General features: G+C 25.8%; 1 protein-coding gene across 6 annotated transcripts in view; it reads right to left on the reverse strand.

The window, feature by feature from the left end:
* Positions 1-9,261: 9,261 nt before the first annotated feature.
* Positions 9,262-14,957, reverse strand: part of SLO2 (slowpoke 2) — a 744,153-nt gene continuing 738,457 nt past the window's right edge. For 4 of the 6 annotated variants that reach the window (XM_075310161.1, XM_075310160.1, XM_075310159.1 and 1 more), the window contains 2 exons: positions 10,069-10,257; positions 9,262-9,923 (listed from right to left, as the gene is read on the reverse strand). In XM_075310161.1, coding sequence (XP_075166276.1) covers positions 9,663-9,923; positions 10,069-10,257 — 450 coding nt within the window. In that variant the 3' untranslated portion in view covers positions 9,262-9,662. The remainder of the gene's footprint in view (positions 9,924-10,068; positions 10,258-14,957) is intronic. The other 2 variants (XM_075310162.1, XM_075310164.1) reach the window with 1 other exon arrangement.

Genomic DNA, 14,957 nt, shown 5'->3' on the forward strand with positions numbered 1-14,957 from the left:
TTGATACTATCATTTCTGTGATTGAAGACATTTCAATTAATTAATTTCGAGATTGAATCAGAAAAAAATTTTTTTTAGTGTAGTTCTACTTCGGAGTCATATAGACCGATTTAATGATTTTTTTCTTGATCCCATATAAATAGTACTTTTTCTTTGATTTACCTGAATCTTGGAATGTGATATTATAAGAGGGCCATAGAGAAATATACGAAATTTGGTTCCATATAAAATTAATGTACTTCTCCAGGTGGATCACAATGAGTTCTTCGATTTCTTCGAAGCGCGTTTTTCTGGGCGAGGTCCACCGTTTTAAATAATTCATTTATTTATTTTTTCATTATATATAATACAAAGACCCAGTGGTCCACACAACCACACACACACACACACAATTTTTTCTTGTGATTCAATCACGAAATTAATTGATCCAATTGATTTTTTAATTGAAATTTCTTCAATCCCAGAAATGATAGTATCATTTAAAAATTAATTGATAGTCAATTAAACAACTAATTGATCCAATTAAAAAATTAATTGATACAATTAATATTTGTGATTGATTTTTGTTTCAATTAAAAAAATTGTTGAATCGATTAATTGAATATCTTTTAAAACTCAACTAAGACTCTAATTGAAAACATTTTTGTGAATTTTTTTTCTGTATAGGCCTCAGAATTAAACAAGTAGACGCGGCTGTAAGTTTGGCCAGGCCGAAGCTTATGTACCCTCCACCATGGAGTTCGTAGAATCTTCTATTGAAGACTGTCATCCACAATCGAATTACTTGGGTTGCGGTAACACTTACCGATGGCAAGGTATCGTAAAACTTCCTAATACCGTCTACTAAATTGCAAGGTAGTCCATACGTGGTATATATTAAACTAAAAAAGGCCGATTAAATACGTATAATATTAAGTTTGACAAAATTTTTTATGGAAATAAAATTTTGACAAAAGTTTCTATAGAAATAAAATTTTGACAACATTTTCTGTACAAATAAAATTTTGACAAAATTTTTTATAGAAATAAGATTTTGAAAAAATTTTCTATAGAAATAAAATTTTGACAAAATTTTCTATAGAACAAAAATTTTGATAAAATTTTCTATAGAAATAAAATTTTGAGAAAACTTCCTATAGAAAAAAAATTTTGACAAAATTTTGAAAAAATTTTCTATAGAAATAAAATTTTGGTACATTATTGTTGACTCCAATATGGACCAATATGGACCAATTTTTGTGTGATTGGGGATCGGCTATATATAACTATAGACCGATATGGACCAATTTTGGCATGGTTATTAGCGGTCATATACTAACACCACGTTCCAAATTTCAACCGGATCGGATGAATTTTGCTTCTCCAAGAGGCTCCGGAGATCTAATCTGGGGAACAGTTTATATGGGTGCTGTATATAATTATGGACCAATATGGACAAATTTTTGCATGGTTCTTAGAGACCATATAATAACACCACGTACCAATTTTCAACCGGATCGGATGAATTTTGCTCCTTCAAAAGGCTCCGGAGGACAAATCTGGGGATCGGTTTATATGGGAGCTATATATAGTTATGGACCGATATGGACCAATTCTTGCATGGTTGTTAGGGATCATATACTAACATCACGTACCAAATTTCAACCGGATCAGATGAATTTAGTTCCTGCAAGAGGCTCCGGAAGACAATTCTGGGGATCGGTTTATATGGGGGCTATATATATTTATAGACCGATATGGACCAATTCTTGCATGGTTATTACGGATCATATACTAACACCACGTACCAAATTTTAACTGGATCAGATGAGTTTTGTTCCTGCAAGAGGCTGCGGAGGACAAATCTGGGGATCGGTTTATATGGGGGCTATATATAATTATAGACCGATATGGACCAATTCTTGCATGGTTCTTAGGGACCATATACTTATACCATGTACCAAATTTCAGCCGCATCGGATGAAATTTGCTTCTCTTAGAGGCACCGCAAGCCAAATCTGGGGATCGGTTTATATGGGGGCTATATATAATTATGGACCGATGTCGACCAATTTTTGCACAGTTGTTAGAGACCATATACTTACACCATGTACCAAATTTCAGCCGGATCGGACAAAATTTGCTTCTCTTAGAGGCTCCGCAAGCCAAATCTGGGGATCGGGTTATATGGGGGCTATATATAATTATGGACCGTTTTGGACCAATTTTTGCATGGTTGTGAAAGACTATATACAAAAACCATGTACCAAATTTCAGGCGGATCGGATGAATTTTGCTCCTCGAAGAGGCTCCGTAAGCCAAATCTGAGCGTCGGTTTATATGGGGGCTATACGTAGAAGTGGTCCGATATGGCCCATTTTCAATACCATACGACCTACATCAATAACAACTACTTGTGTCAAGTTTCAAGTCGATAGCTTGTTTCGTTCGGAAGATAGCGTGGTTTCAACAGAGGGACTGGCGGACATGCTTAGATCGACTCAGAATTTCACCACGACCCAGAATATATATACTTTATGGGGTCGTAGAGAAATATTGCGATGCGTTACAAACGGAATGACAAAGTTAATATACCCCCCATCCTATGGTGGAGGGTATATTAAAAATAAAATTCCTTAAAATAAATAAGTACACATCACAAATCGGTTTCCCAAATTCGAGTTACAATAATTAAATTAATAATTTAAGAACTTATGGTATCATCTACGATGCAAGGTACACAGACTGAAGACTGAAAAACAAAACAACAAAATTAAAATTTTTTAAAAATATTTATTAAGAAGCTACTAAAAATTGCCTAGAATATGTTTTAGCTAAATATTTTCTCAAATTTTGTTCAGCGTTTCCACAGACTTCAAAAACTACAATTTCTTTACCAAAATCGTAGCATATTTATCATATTTTTATCCAAATATATATATATTTAAGGCTATTTACAAAAACAAAAACTGAAATAAAATTTGTTTGAAAAAAAATATTTGTTTAATTTTTTTTTTGTTCATGAATTCGTATGAAAAAAAAATAGACACTTTATTTTTTTATTTATTATCTACATTAGGTTGTTTCTAGTGCTATTGGGTTTTCCCCTCTTATGATCTCTTTTTTTGTTATCAACTATTATTAATTTTAGGCCTAGTTTTGCAACATAATTTTTGTGATGGTTTTTTCTTTTGTATTGAAATTTCTTTGGTTTTGTTTTTCTCGTAAGGTTTATAATATTTGTCGTTTTTTTTTTCTTTTTGTTTAACTACATTTGTCTTTGTTCCCAAAACACTCTTGCATTTATGTTTTCGTATCTATTTGTATCAGTTTATTTGAAAAAAAATATAAGATTCGATTTGTTTCTCTTCTATCATATGTATGATGAGAAAGTTTATATGTGAATATGTTTAGGGTTCTTCGAATTTTATGTATAATTCATTTTAAAATTGACCATTACATTTTCATATAAAGTTTTAAAAACTAGGTGTTTTAATTTGAAAATGCGAGTTTGTTTTTATTCATTTTTAATTATGAGTGTAATTTATGTACATAACAGATATTGAATTGTGTATGGAAAATAAATTAAATATTTTAAAAATAATTAAATAATAATAGGCATGTTTTCTTTTAGAACTGAATACTATTTCGAACATTTCATACAAAACTTGGGGGTATTGTCAGATTGAACTTGGAAAAATTGGCGATTCACTATATTGTGAACGAATTAGAACCATTAGACAATAGAATCGATAAGAAGAATATAGATATTTAAACATCGATTAAGGTAGAGGCCAATAATTTTCAAAGTTTACCTATTACTAATTGTGGACCAATATACGTAAGGTTAGGTGTAGTGGCTGCCCGTTATATCAGGCTCACTTAGACTATTCAGTCCATGCTGAATTGTCCAAGTGAGCCTGCAAGAAATAACAGGCTGCCATTTAAACCTAACCTATCACTGACTGCTGCCCGATTCCAAGTTTAGGTCAATGAAAAGGGACCTCCTTTTTATAGGCGGGTTCGAACGGCGTTTCACATTACGGTGAAACCTCATAGATAAGCTTTGAAACTCTCAGCAATGTCACCAGCATTACTGCTGTAAAAAGCTTTGATGTTTGGTCGAAACTTGCATTGAACCATATGCTACTTATGTTCCTCGTCAGCCGAGAAATTGATAGGGACATTTTTCAAATATCCATTATTTTGTTTTGCCTTTCTGGGATTTATTCCTGGTAAATTTCAAAAAATTTTAATTTACTGCAAAATATGTACATGGTTTTTGCAGTAAACATTCGATTTTTATATATTACGCCAAAAGAACCTCTTATGAAGTGAAAATTAAGTCCATCGCTAGAAGAGCATTTTTGGATGTAGATTAAAAATTATGGCATAGGAAGAATTTCCAAATTTGTTGGCTGGGTTATTAATCAACGATTCTGTCAATCATAACACAGTCATCATGAAAAAAACCAAAAACGATACATCAATCAATCAAACATAAATCAGCCATCAATTCATGAGTAATCAGTCATTAATTGATCATCAGTCAGTGGTCAATTTATCATCAATAAATCATCAAACATTCATCAATCAAATAATGATCAAAAAATCATAAATTATAAATCAATCATTAATCCACAATTCCCCCAATCATAAAACAGTCATCAATCAAATAATGATCTATCAATCATCAATTAAATAATGTTCTATCAACCATCAATCAACTGACTGATGGTTGATAGAACTTAACAAATCTGTCAACAATAAAACATCAATTGAAGGTAATCTTCAATCAACTAATGATCAAACAATCATATAATACACAATTCCCTCAATCATAAAAAAGTCATCAATCAAATGATGATCTATCAATCAAATAATTTTCTATCAACCATCAATCAACTCACTGATGGTTGATAGAATATTAACAAATCGTTCATCAATAAAATATCAATTGAACGTAATTATCAATCAACTAATGATCAAACAATCATAAATTATAAATCAATCACTAATCCACAATTCAATCAATCATAAAACAGTCATCAATCAAGTAATGATCTAACAAATTTTAAAGCTAGCATCAATCAACCACAAATCATTATACATCCATCAATCAGTTGTCAATGAATCATCAATAAGTCATCAATCATAAAACAAATAATGCTCAATCAACTCATGATGAAATAATCATAAATCAATCATCAATCAGTAATTAATTGATTATCAATCAATGCATAAATTATTCGGCCACCAATTATTAATCAATCGTCAATAAAATACTGATCACTTAATCCTCAATCAACTTATAAACAAAAAATCGCAAATCAATATACATATATAATGAATTAATTATCAGACAAGCATAAATCAACCATCAATCATCCTAAAAGTCATCAATCATGTAACGATCAATAAACTAATGATCAAAAAATCAATCATCAATTGCCATTATCAATAACCATTAATCAGTCATCAGTAGATCATCAATAAGTCAAACAATCATTAATCAATAATGTAATGATTACTCAACTAATGATCAAGCAATCATAAATCAATCATCAATCGGTTATTAATCAATCATAAATCACAAACCAATCAGTTAACAGTCGTCAATCAAATAATGCTCACTTACTCATCAAACACTCATAAATCTGTCAAACACGGAATATGAAAATATTATCAACCAATGCTAAATTGATCATCAATACGAAGAAAATTTTGTAAAAATGTTAATAGGAATAATATTTTGCCATCACTTTCTATACAAATAAAATTTTGCCTAAATTTCTATAGAAATTATATTTTGACAACTTTTTCTATAGAAACGAAATTTTGACAAAATTTTCTACTGATCTAAAATTTAAACAAAGTTTTGTAGTATACTAGAATCTAAACAAAGTTTTGTACAGATATACAATTTTTACAAATTTTTCTATAGAAATAAAATCTTGACAAAAATCTATAGAAATAAAATTTTTTATAGAAATAAAATTTTGACAACATTTTCTATAGAAATAAAATTTTGACAAAAAAAAAATAGTACTGTGACAAAATTTTCTATAGAAATAAAATTTTGACAAAATTTTCTATAGAATTAAAATTTTGACATAATTTTCTATAGAAATAAAATTTTGACAAAATTTTCTATGGAAATAAAATTTTGACAAAATTTTCTATAGAAGTAAAATTTTACCAGAATCTTCTATAAAAATAAAATTTTGACAAAATTTTCTATAGAAATCAAATTTTGATAAAATTTTCTATAGAAATAAAATTTTGACCAAATAAAAATAAAATTTTGACAAAATTTTCCATAGAAATAAAATTTTGTCAAAATTTTCTATAGAAATAAAATTTTGACAAAATTTTCCATAGAAGTAAAAGTTTGACAAAATTTTTTATAGAAATAAAATTTTGCCTAATTTTCTATAGAAATAAAAGTTTCGCTAAATTTTCTATAGAAATGAAATTTTGGCAAAATTTCCTAAAGAAATGAAATTTTGACAAAATTTTCTATAAAAATGAAATTTGGGCAAAATTTTCTATAAAAATGAAATTTGGGCGAAATTTTCCAATTAACTAAAATTTAAACAAAGTTTTCTACCGAAATAAAATTTTGACAACATTTTCTATAGAAATAACATTTTGACAAAATTTTCTTTAGAAATAACATTTTGACAAAATATTTTATAGAAATAACATTTTTACATAATTTTCTATAGAAATAAAATTTTGACCAAATAAAAATAAAATTTTGACCAAATAAAAATAAAACTTTAACAAAATTTTCTATAGAAATAAAATTTTGACAAAATTTTTTGTAGAAATAAAATTTTGATATAATTTTCTATAGAAATAAAATTTTGACAAAATTTTCTATAGAAGTAAAATTTTACCAGAATCTTCTATAAAAATAAAATTTTGACAAAATTTTCTATAGTAATCAAATTTTGATAAAATTTTTTATAGAAATAAAATTTTGACCAAATAAAAATAAAATTTTGACAAAACTTTCCATAGAAATAAAATTTTGTCAAAATTTTCTATAGAAATAAAATTTTGACAAAATTTTCCATAGAAGTAAAAGTTTGACAAAATTTTCTATAGAAATAAAATTTTGCCTAATTTTCTATAGAAATAAAAGTTTCGCTAAATTTTCTATAGAAATGAAATTTTGGCAAAATTTCCTAAAGAAATGAAATTTTGACAAAATTTTCTATAAAAATGAAATTTGGGCAAAATTTTCTATAAAAATGAAATTTGGGCGAAATTTTCCAATTAACTAAAATTTAAACAAAGTTTTCTACCGAAATAAAATTTTGACAACATTTTCTATAAAAATAACATTTTGACAAAATTTTCTATAGAAATAACATTTTGACAAAATATTTTATAGAAATAAAATTTTTACATAATTTTCTATAGAAATAAAATTTTGACCAAATAAAAATAAAATTTTGACCAAATAAAAATAAAACTTTGACAAAATTTTCTATAGAAATAAAATTTTGACAAAATTTTCTGTAGAAATAAAATTTTGATATAATTTTCTATAGAAATAAAATTTTGACATAATTTTCTATAGAAGTAAAATTTTAACAAAATCTTCTATAAAAATAAAATTTTGATACAATTTTCTATAGAAATAAAATTTTAACAAAATTTTCTATAGAAACAAAATTTCGACAAAATTTTCTATAGAAATAAAATTATGACAAAATTTTCTATAGAAATAAAATTTTGTAAAAATTTCTATAGAAATAAAATTTTGACAAAATTTTCTATAGAAATAACATTTTGACCAAATATTCTATAGAAGTACAATTTTAACAAAATCTTCTATTAAACTAAAATTTTGACAAAAATTTTCTATAGAAATAAAATTTTGACAAAATTTTCTATAAAAATAAAATAGTGGCAAAATTTTCCATAGAAATAAAATTTTGTCAAAATTTTGTATAGAATAAAATGTTGACAAAATTTTCTATAGAAATAAAATTATGACAAAATTTTCTATAGAAATAAAATGTTGACCAAATTTTCTATAGAAATAAAATTTTGACCAAATAAAAACAAAATTTCGACAAAATTTGCTATAGCAATAAAATTTTGACATAATTTTCTATTGAAATAAAATTTTGACAAAATTTTTTTATAGAAAATCTTCTATAAAAATAAAATTTTGACAAAAGTTTCTAAAGAAATAACATTTTAACCAAATAAAAACAAAATTTTGAAAAAATTTGCTATAGAAATAAAATTTTGACAGAATTTTCTATTGAAATAAAATTTTGATAAAATTTTCTATAGAAATAAAATTTTGACAAAATTTTTTATAGAAAATCTTCTATAAAAATAAAATTTTGACAAAATTTTCTATAGAAATAAAATTTTGGCAAAATTTTAATAAAATCTTCTACAAAAATTAAATTTTTATAAAATTTTCTATAGAAATAAAATTTTTACAAAATTATCTATAAAAATAAAATTTTGAGAAAATTTTCTATAGAAATAAAATTTTGACAAAATTTTCTATAGAAATAAATTTTTTACACAATTTTCTAAAGAAATAATATTCTGACAAAATTTTCTATAGAAATAAAAGTTTAACAAAATGTTCTATAAAAATAAAATTTTGACAAAATTTTCTATAGAAATAAAATTGTGACAAAATTTTTTATAGAAAATCTTCTATAAAAATAAAATTGTGACAAAATTTTCTATAGAAATAAAATTTTGACAAAATTTTCTTAGAAATAAATTTTTGACAAAATTTTCTATAAAAATAAAATTTTGACCAAATAAAAATAAAATTTTGACAAAATTTTCTACAGAAATAAAATTTTGACAAAATTTTCTACAGAAATAAAATTTTGACAAAATTTTCTATAGAAATAAAATTTTGACAAAATTTTCTATATAAAACAAATTTTGACAAAATTTTCTATAAAAATCAAATTTTGACAAAATTTTCTATAGAAATAAAATTTTGAAAAAATTTTCTGTAGAAATAAAAATTTTGAATAGAAATAAAATTTGCACAAAATTTTGGAAATTTTAACAATCAATCATTCAGCAGTCATCAATTGATCATCCATTAATTATTCAATTGTTCAGTCATAAATCTATCATCAATGTATCGATTTCAAAATTATTTAAATAATTATTAAAACATTCAAACTTTAATCTGTTTTTACTTTTCTCTTTTAAATAACAACTTACCACCCAAGACCTGCCTAACAAAAAAAAAAAATAATAATAATAATAATAATGTAATTATAGGAACAATTTGATTTTTATGTTCTCTCTTGTGTAAGGAAATAATTAAATATGCAATAATAAATTATTTTTATAAGAACATAATTTATGTTCCATTTCGTTTGTGTACAGCTAATTCTATTAACAATTTGAAACAAACAGAAATTAAACCAACTACTAATACAAAAACAAATTCAAGTATTAGAGTGGGTGTGTGAGTACTGTGTGTATGAATTCTTTTTTTTAACAAAAACATATCGTTGATTTTGAAATATATTTCTACATATATATATATACTTAATATACAATCTCCATGTATCGGAACCGCAGGTCGCAGATACTTATTTGGCTCGATATTAAATCCATTTGTTTTTCTTCGATATTGAAGAGCGGAGTCTGCGACCCCACATAAGGTTGTATCATACAATTGTGCCCTGTAGATGTTGCGGTGATTGCACAGCAGAACCTTGTGATTGATCCTGGGGTACTTGCAGGGGGCTATTCGAATTGGAACTGGCAGCCAAGTCAGCTGTATTGATATTCAACGTGGAACCTCCACCACCACCACCGCCCAAGGTTGAGGGATTAATGCCACCACCCTGACCACCAGGGACAACACAGGGTACACCCAAAATAGGTGTAGGCTCTTCGGGTGGTGTTACCTGTAACGAAATGCGATTCTTTTGAGGAATGGAAAAGACACAAAGACAATTAAGTGTAAATATGAGAGTATGGAAGTTTATATTAATATGCCGCCACAAACATCGAACATGATTGAAGAGCAAGGAGCTTTGGGAAAAACCTCATACTCCTACTCCTACTTACCTCCAAACCTATGCTGCCGTTCAAAGCTATCTTTATGGGATTCGTATGATTGGTGGCCTGCATTAATGTGGTGAAATGACTTATGCCTATCTCTTCCAATGAAGATTTTCTTCTACCCGTATTAATGCCCACACTGGGCAAGCCCTGGCGAAGCGATGAGGAGCGACGTAGTAAAATATCATTATCGATCTAGAAGAGGTAAGAAGAGGAGACATGGTCCAAACCCAAAAATAAAGGCACTGACGACTCAGAATTCCAAACAAAACAAAACAAAAAACGACACTGATTGAACAAAAAACCATAAATTTTTTGTATAAAACAAAAATCAAAATATCACAATTTTGTACAATATTAAAAAAAAATATATATATATATATAATTTTTTTCTTTTTTTATGGCAAAACATCAATAATAAGTGGTGTGAATTTCAATTCAAGTGATGGTTCTGGATGCACTAAAATATCCTCTTATCCCCATGTTTTGGTGCGATGAAGCTCTCCATCTAGTGCCTTGGCCCTTGGGATCCCCTTTGCAGTTTGGTGCTCCCATACACTCACAGTGGTTGTAGTGATGATATTTGGTGGTGGTTGTGATGATGATGATTGTGATTCTATTACGAGTGGCTTTCAAAGTGTCTTCATCGCTGATACATTTGCATCAGCATTTGAACAAAAGTTTTAGGGGGAAAACAACTTAAGTTTAAAGATACAGATACAGTGGGCAGTGAATAGGCTTAGGGTCAAGGAAGCTCTTATTTTCGTTTTTTTTTTATGGAGATACATATAAAGTTGTACATAATCACAGGACATAGTAACAGAGAGTAGTGCAGCCAATTACATTGTGATAAGGTGATTGAAGGTGAGGGTGAAGGTGAAAATACATAAAAATATTATATAAAATGGATTTTTGGACTTTATTGTATTTACAAGGTGGGAAGGGAGTCAATAATGATTTGATAAAAAAAAATTAAACAAAAAATTGGAAAAAACATTTTAACAAAAACGAAATAAATTAAAAGAACCATATAAATCAATTTTTCAAAAAATTATTTAATAATCAGTTTATATATTGAAACAATTATTTTTTATAAAATCTTTGGAAATTTTTGACTGAATACGAAATAACTTCCACAACAGTTTCTATAGAAATTTTGATAGCATTTTCCTTGGATAACCAAAAAAAATTGAAAAACAAAATTGTGACGAAATCTTGAATACTAAGAAAAAATTATGTACACATTATGGTCTTAATGGTATATTAAAAATTGTATTAAAAAATGCCAACAACAATTAAATATGGCCGAAAGAATTAGTGTACACTCTCTGCGAAAAAGGCTCTTGTCAGAGATAATAAATATTCGAGTTGAAATGGTACTAAGACCGCTTTGAAAAAGTGCTTTTCTATACGAAAAGATACCAACTCACCTTGGATTTGGAGGAGAATTTTTATAAATTTGGGGATTTTTCTATATCAGTTCAATAATGGTTAGGTTAGGTTAGGTTATGTGGCAGCCCGATGTATCAGGCTCACTTAGACTTTTCAGTCCATTGTGATACCACAGTGGTGAACTTCTCTCTTATCACTGAGTGCTGCCCGATTCCATGTTAAACTCAATGACAAGGGACCTCCTTTTTATAGCCGAGTCCGAACGGCGTTCCACATTCTAGTGAAACCACTTAGAGAAGCTTTGAAACCCTCAGAAATGTCACCAGCATTACTGAGGTGGGATAATCCACCGCTGAAAAACTTTTTGGTGTTCGGTCGTAGCAGGAATCGAACCCACGACCTTGTGTATGCAAGGCGGGCATGCTAACCATTGCACCACGGTGGTTCAATAATGGTTTGCATGAAATTCTTTTGCTACATTAATAATTAACGAACCACACCGAATCGTAAAAAATTAAAAAAATTATTGCATGACATAGAAAATGGTGCAAATGGAGCATTTGGACTAGAAACGGACACAAGATTTCATTTTGGGGGTAATTTTACTCAACTTGGGAAAGATATTTTTCTAGAATTGTAAAATCATTTCGTGAGGACTCGGATCTAAATGTTGCCCCCTAATCAGTTTTCATCACACAGTCACAAGTGGACACTGTCGCCTAATGATGAGAGCAGGGCTGTGGAGTCGGAGTCTGAAGATTTTGCTGGAGTCGGAATAAAAAAGACAACTTTGAGTTAAAAAAAAAACAGATAGTTCCATTCAGATCCACTTTAATGGCCACCACCATAAAAATTTATGTGAAATATTTTGTTTGTTTTTAGTTTTATTTTAAGACCATAAAGCTATATACATATGTCGAACATTGGCAGAAAATTTGTAAAAATTTTATTTTTATAGAAAATTTTGTCTCATATATATCAAAATTTTATTTCTTTTGAAATTTTTGTCAAAATTTTATTTCTATTGAAAATTTTGTCAAAATTTTATTTCCATTTAAAATTTTATATCTATAGAAAATTTGGTCAAAATTTTATTTCTGTTGAAAATTTTGTCAACATTTTATTTCTTTTGAAAATTTTGTAAACATTTTATTTCAGTAGAAAATCTTGTCAAAATTTTATTTCAATTGAAAATTTTGTAATTTTTTTCTATAAGAAATATTATTTCTATTGAAAATTTTGTTAACATTTTATTTTTATAGAAAATTTTGTCAAAATTTTATTTCAATAGAAAATTTTGTCAAAATTTTATTTCTATAGAAAAATTTGTCAACATTTTATTTCTATTGAAAAATTTCTCAAAATTTTGTTTCTATAGAAAATTTTGTCAATTTTATTTTTTTCTATAGAAAATTTTTGTCAAAATTTTATTTCTATTGAAATTGTTGTCAACATTTTATTTCTATAGAAAATTTTGTCAACATTTTGTTTCTAATGAAAATTTTATCAAAATTTTATTTGTAATGGAAATTTTATCAAAATTTTATTTCAATAGAAAATTTTGTCAAAATTTTATTTCTATAGAAAAATTTGTCAACATTTTATTTCTATTGAAAATTTTCTCAAAATTTATATAGAAAATTTTGTCATCATTTTATTTCTATTGAAAATTTTCCCAAAATTTTATTTCTATAGAAAATTTTATCAATTTTATTTTTTTCTATAAAAAATTTTGGCAAAATTTTACTTCTATAGAAAATTTTGTCAAAATGTTATTTGTACTGAAAATGTTATCAAAATTTTACATCTATAGAAAATATTGTCAAAATTTTATTTTTATAGAAAATTTTGTCAACATTTTATTTCTATTGAAAAATTTTTCAACATTTTATTTCAATGGAAAATTTTTTTCTATGGGAAATTTTATCAAATTTTTATTTCTATAGAATTTTATTGCTATAGAGAATGTTGTCAAAATTTTATTTCTATAGAAAATTTGTCAACATTTTATTTCTATTGAAAACTTTGTCAATATTTTATTTCTATAGAAAATTTTGTCAATTTTATTTTTTTCTACAGAAAATTTTGTCAAAATTTTATTTCTATAGAAAATTTTGTCAATTTTATTTTTTTCTATAAAAAATTTTGGCAAAATTTTACTTCTATAGAAAATTTTGTCAAAATGTTATTTGTATTGAAAATGTTATCAAAATTTTACTTCTATAGAAAATATTGTCAAAATTTTATTTTTATAGAAAATTTTGTCAACATTTTATTTCTATTGAAAAATTTTTCAACATTTTATTTCAATGGAAAATTTTGTAAATTTTTTTCTATGGGAAATTTTATCAAATTTTTATTTCTATAGAATTTTATTGCTATAGAGAATGTTGTCAAAATTTTATTTCTATAGAAAATTTGTCAACATTTTATTTCTATTGAAAACTTTGTCAATATTTTATTTCTATAGAAAATTTTGTCAATTTTATTTTTTTCTACAGAAAATTTTGTCAAAATTTTATTTCTATAGAAAATTTTGTCAATTTTATTTTTTTCTATAAAAAATTTTGGCAAAATTTTACTTCTAGAAAATTTTGTCAAAATGTTATTTGTATTGAAAATGTTATCAAAATTTTACTTGTATAGAAAATATTGTCAAAATTTTATTTTTATAGAAAATTTTGTCAACATTTTATTTCTATTGAAAATTTTTTTCAACATTTTATTTCAATGGAAAATTTTGTAAATTTTTTTCTATGGGAAATTTTATCAAATTTTTATTTCTATAGAATTTTATTGCTATAGAGAATGTTGTCAAAATTTTATTTCTATAGAAAATTTGTCAACATTTTATTTCTATTGAAAACTTTGTCAATATTTTATTTCTATTGAAAATTTTGTCAATTTTATTTTTTTCTACAGAAAATTTTGTCAAAATTTTATTTCTATAGAAAATTTTGTCAATTTTATTTTTTTTGTCAAAATTTCAGAAAATTTTGTCAAAATTTTATTTCTATAGAAAATTTTGTCAAAATGTTGTTTGTATTGCAAATGTTATCAAAATTTTACTTCTATAGAAAATTTTGTCAAAATTTTATTTTTATAGAAAATTTTGTCAACATTTTATTTCTAATGAAAATTTTATCAAAATTTAGTTTATAAAAGATTTTATTTCTAAGGAAAATTTTGTCGACATTTTATTTCAATAGAAAACTTTGTCAAAATGTTGTTTTATTTCTATTGAAAATTTTGTCAAAATTTTATTTTTATAGAAAATTTGGTCAACATTTTATTGCTATAGAAAAGTTTGTCAAAATGTTATTTTTATAGAAAGTTTTGTCAACATTTTATTTCTATAGAAAAATTGGCAAACATTTTATTTCAATTGAAAATTTTGTCAAAATTTTATTTGTATAGAAAATTTTGTCAAGATTTTATTTCTATTGAAAATTTTGTCAACATTTTATTTTTATACAAAATTTGGTCAACATTTTATTTCTATA

This window comes from Haematobia irritans, chromosome 5 (genome assembly GCF_050003625.1).
Source record: "Haematobia irritans isolate KBUSLIRL chromosome 5, ASM5000362v1, whole genome shotgun sequence".
Lineage (NCBI taxonomy): Eukaryota > Metazoa > Arthropoda > Insecta > Diptera > Muscidae > Haematobia > Haematobia irritans.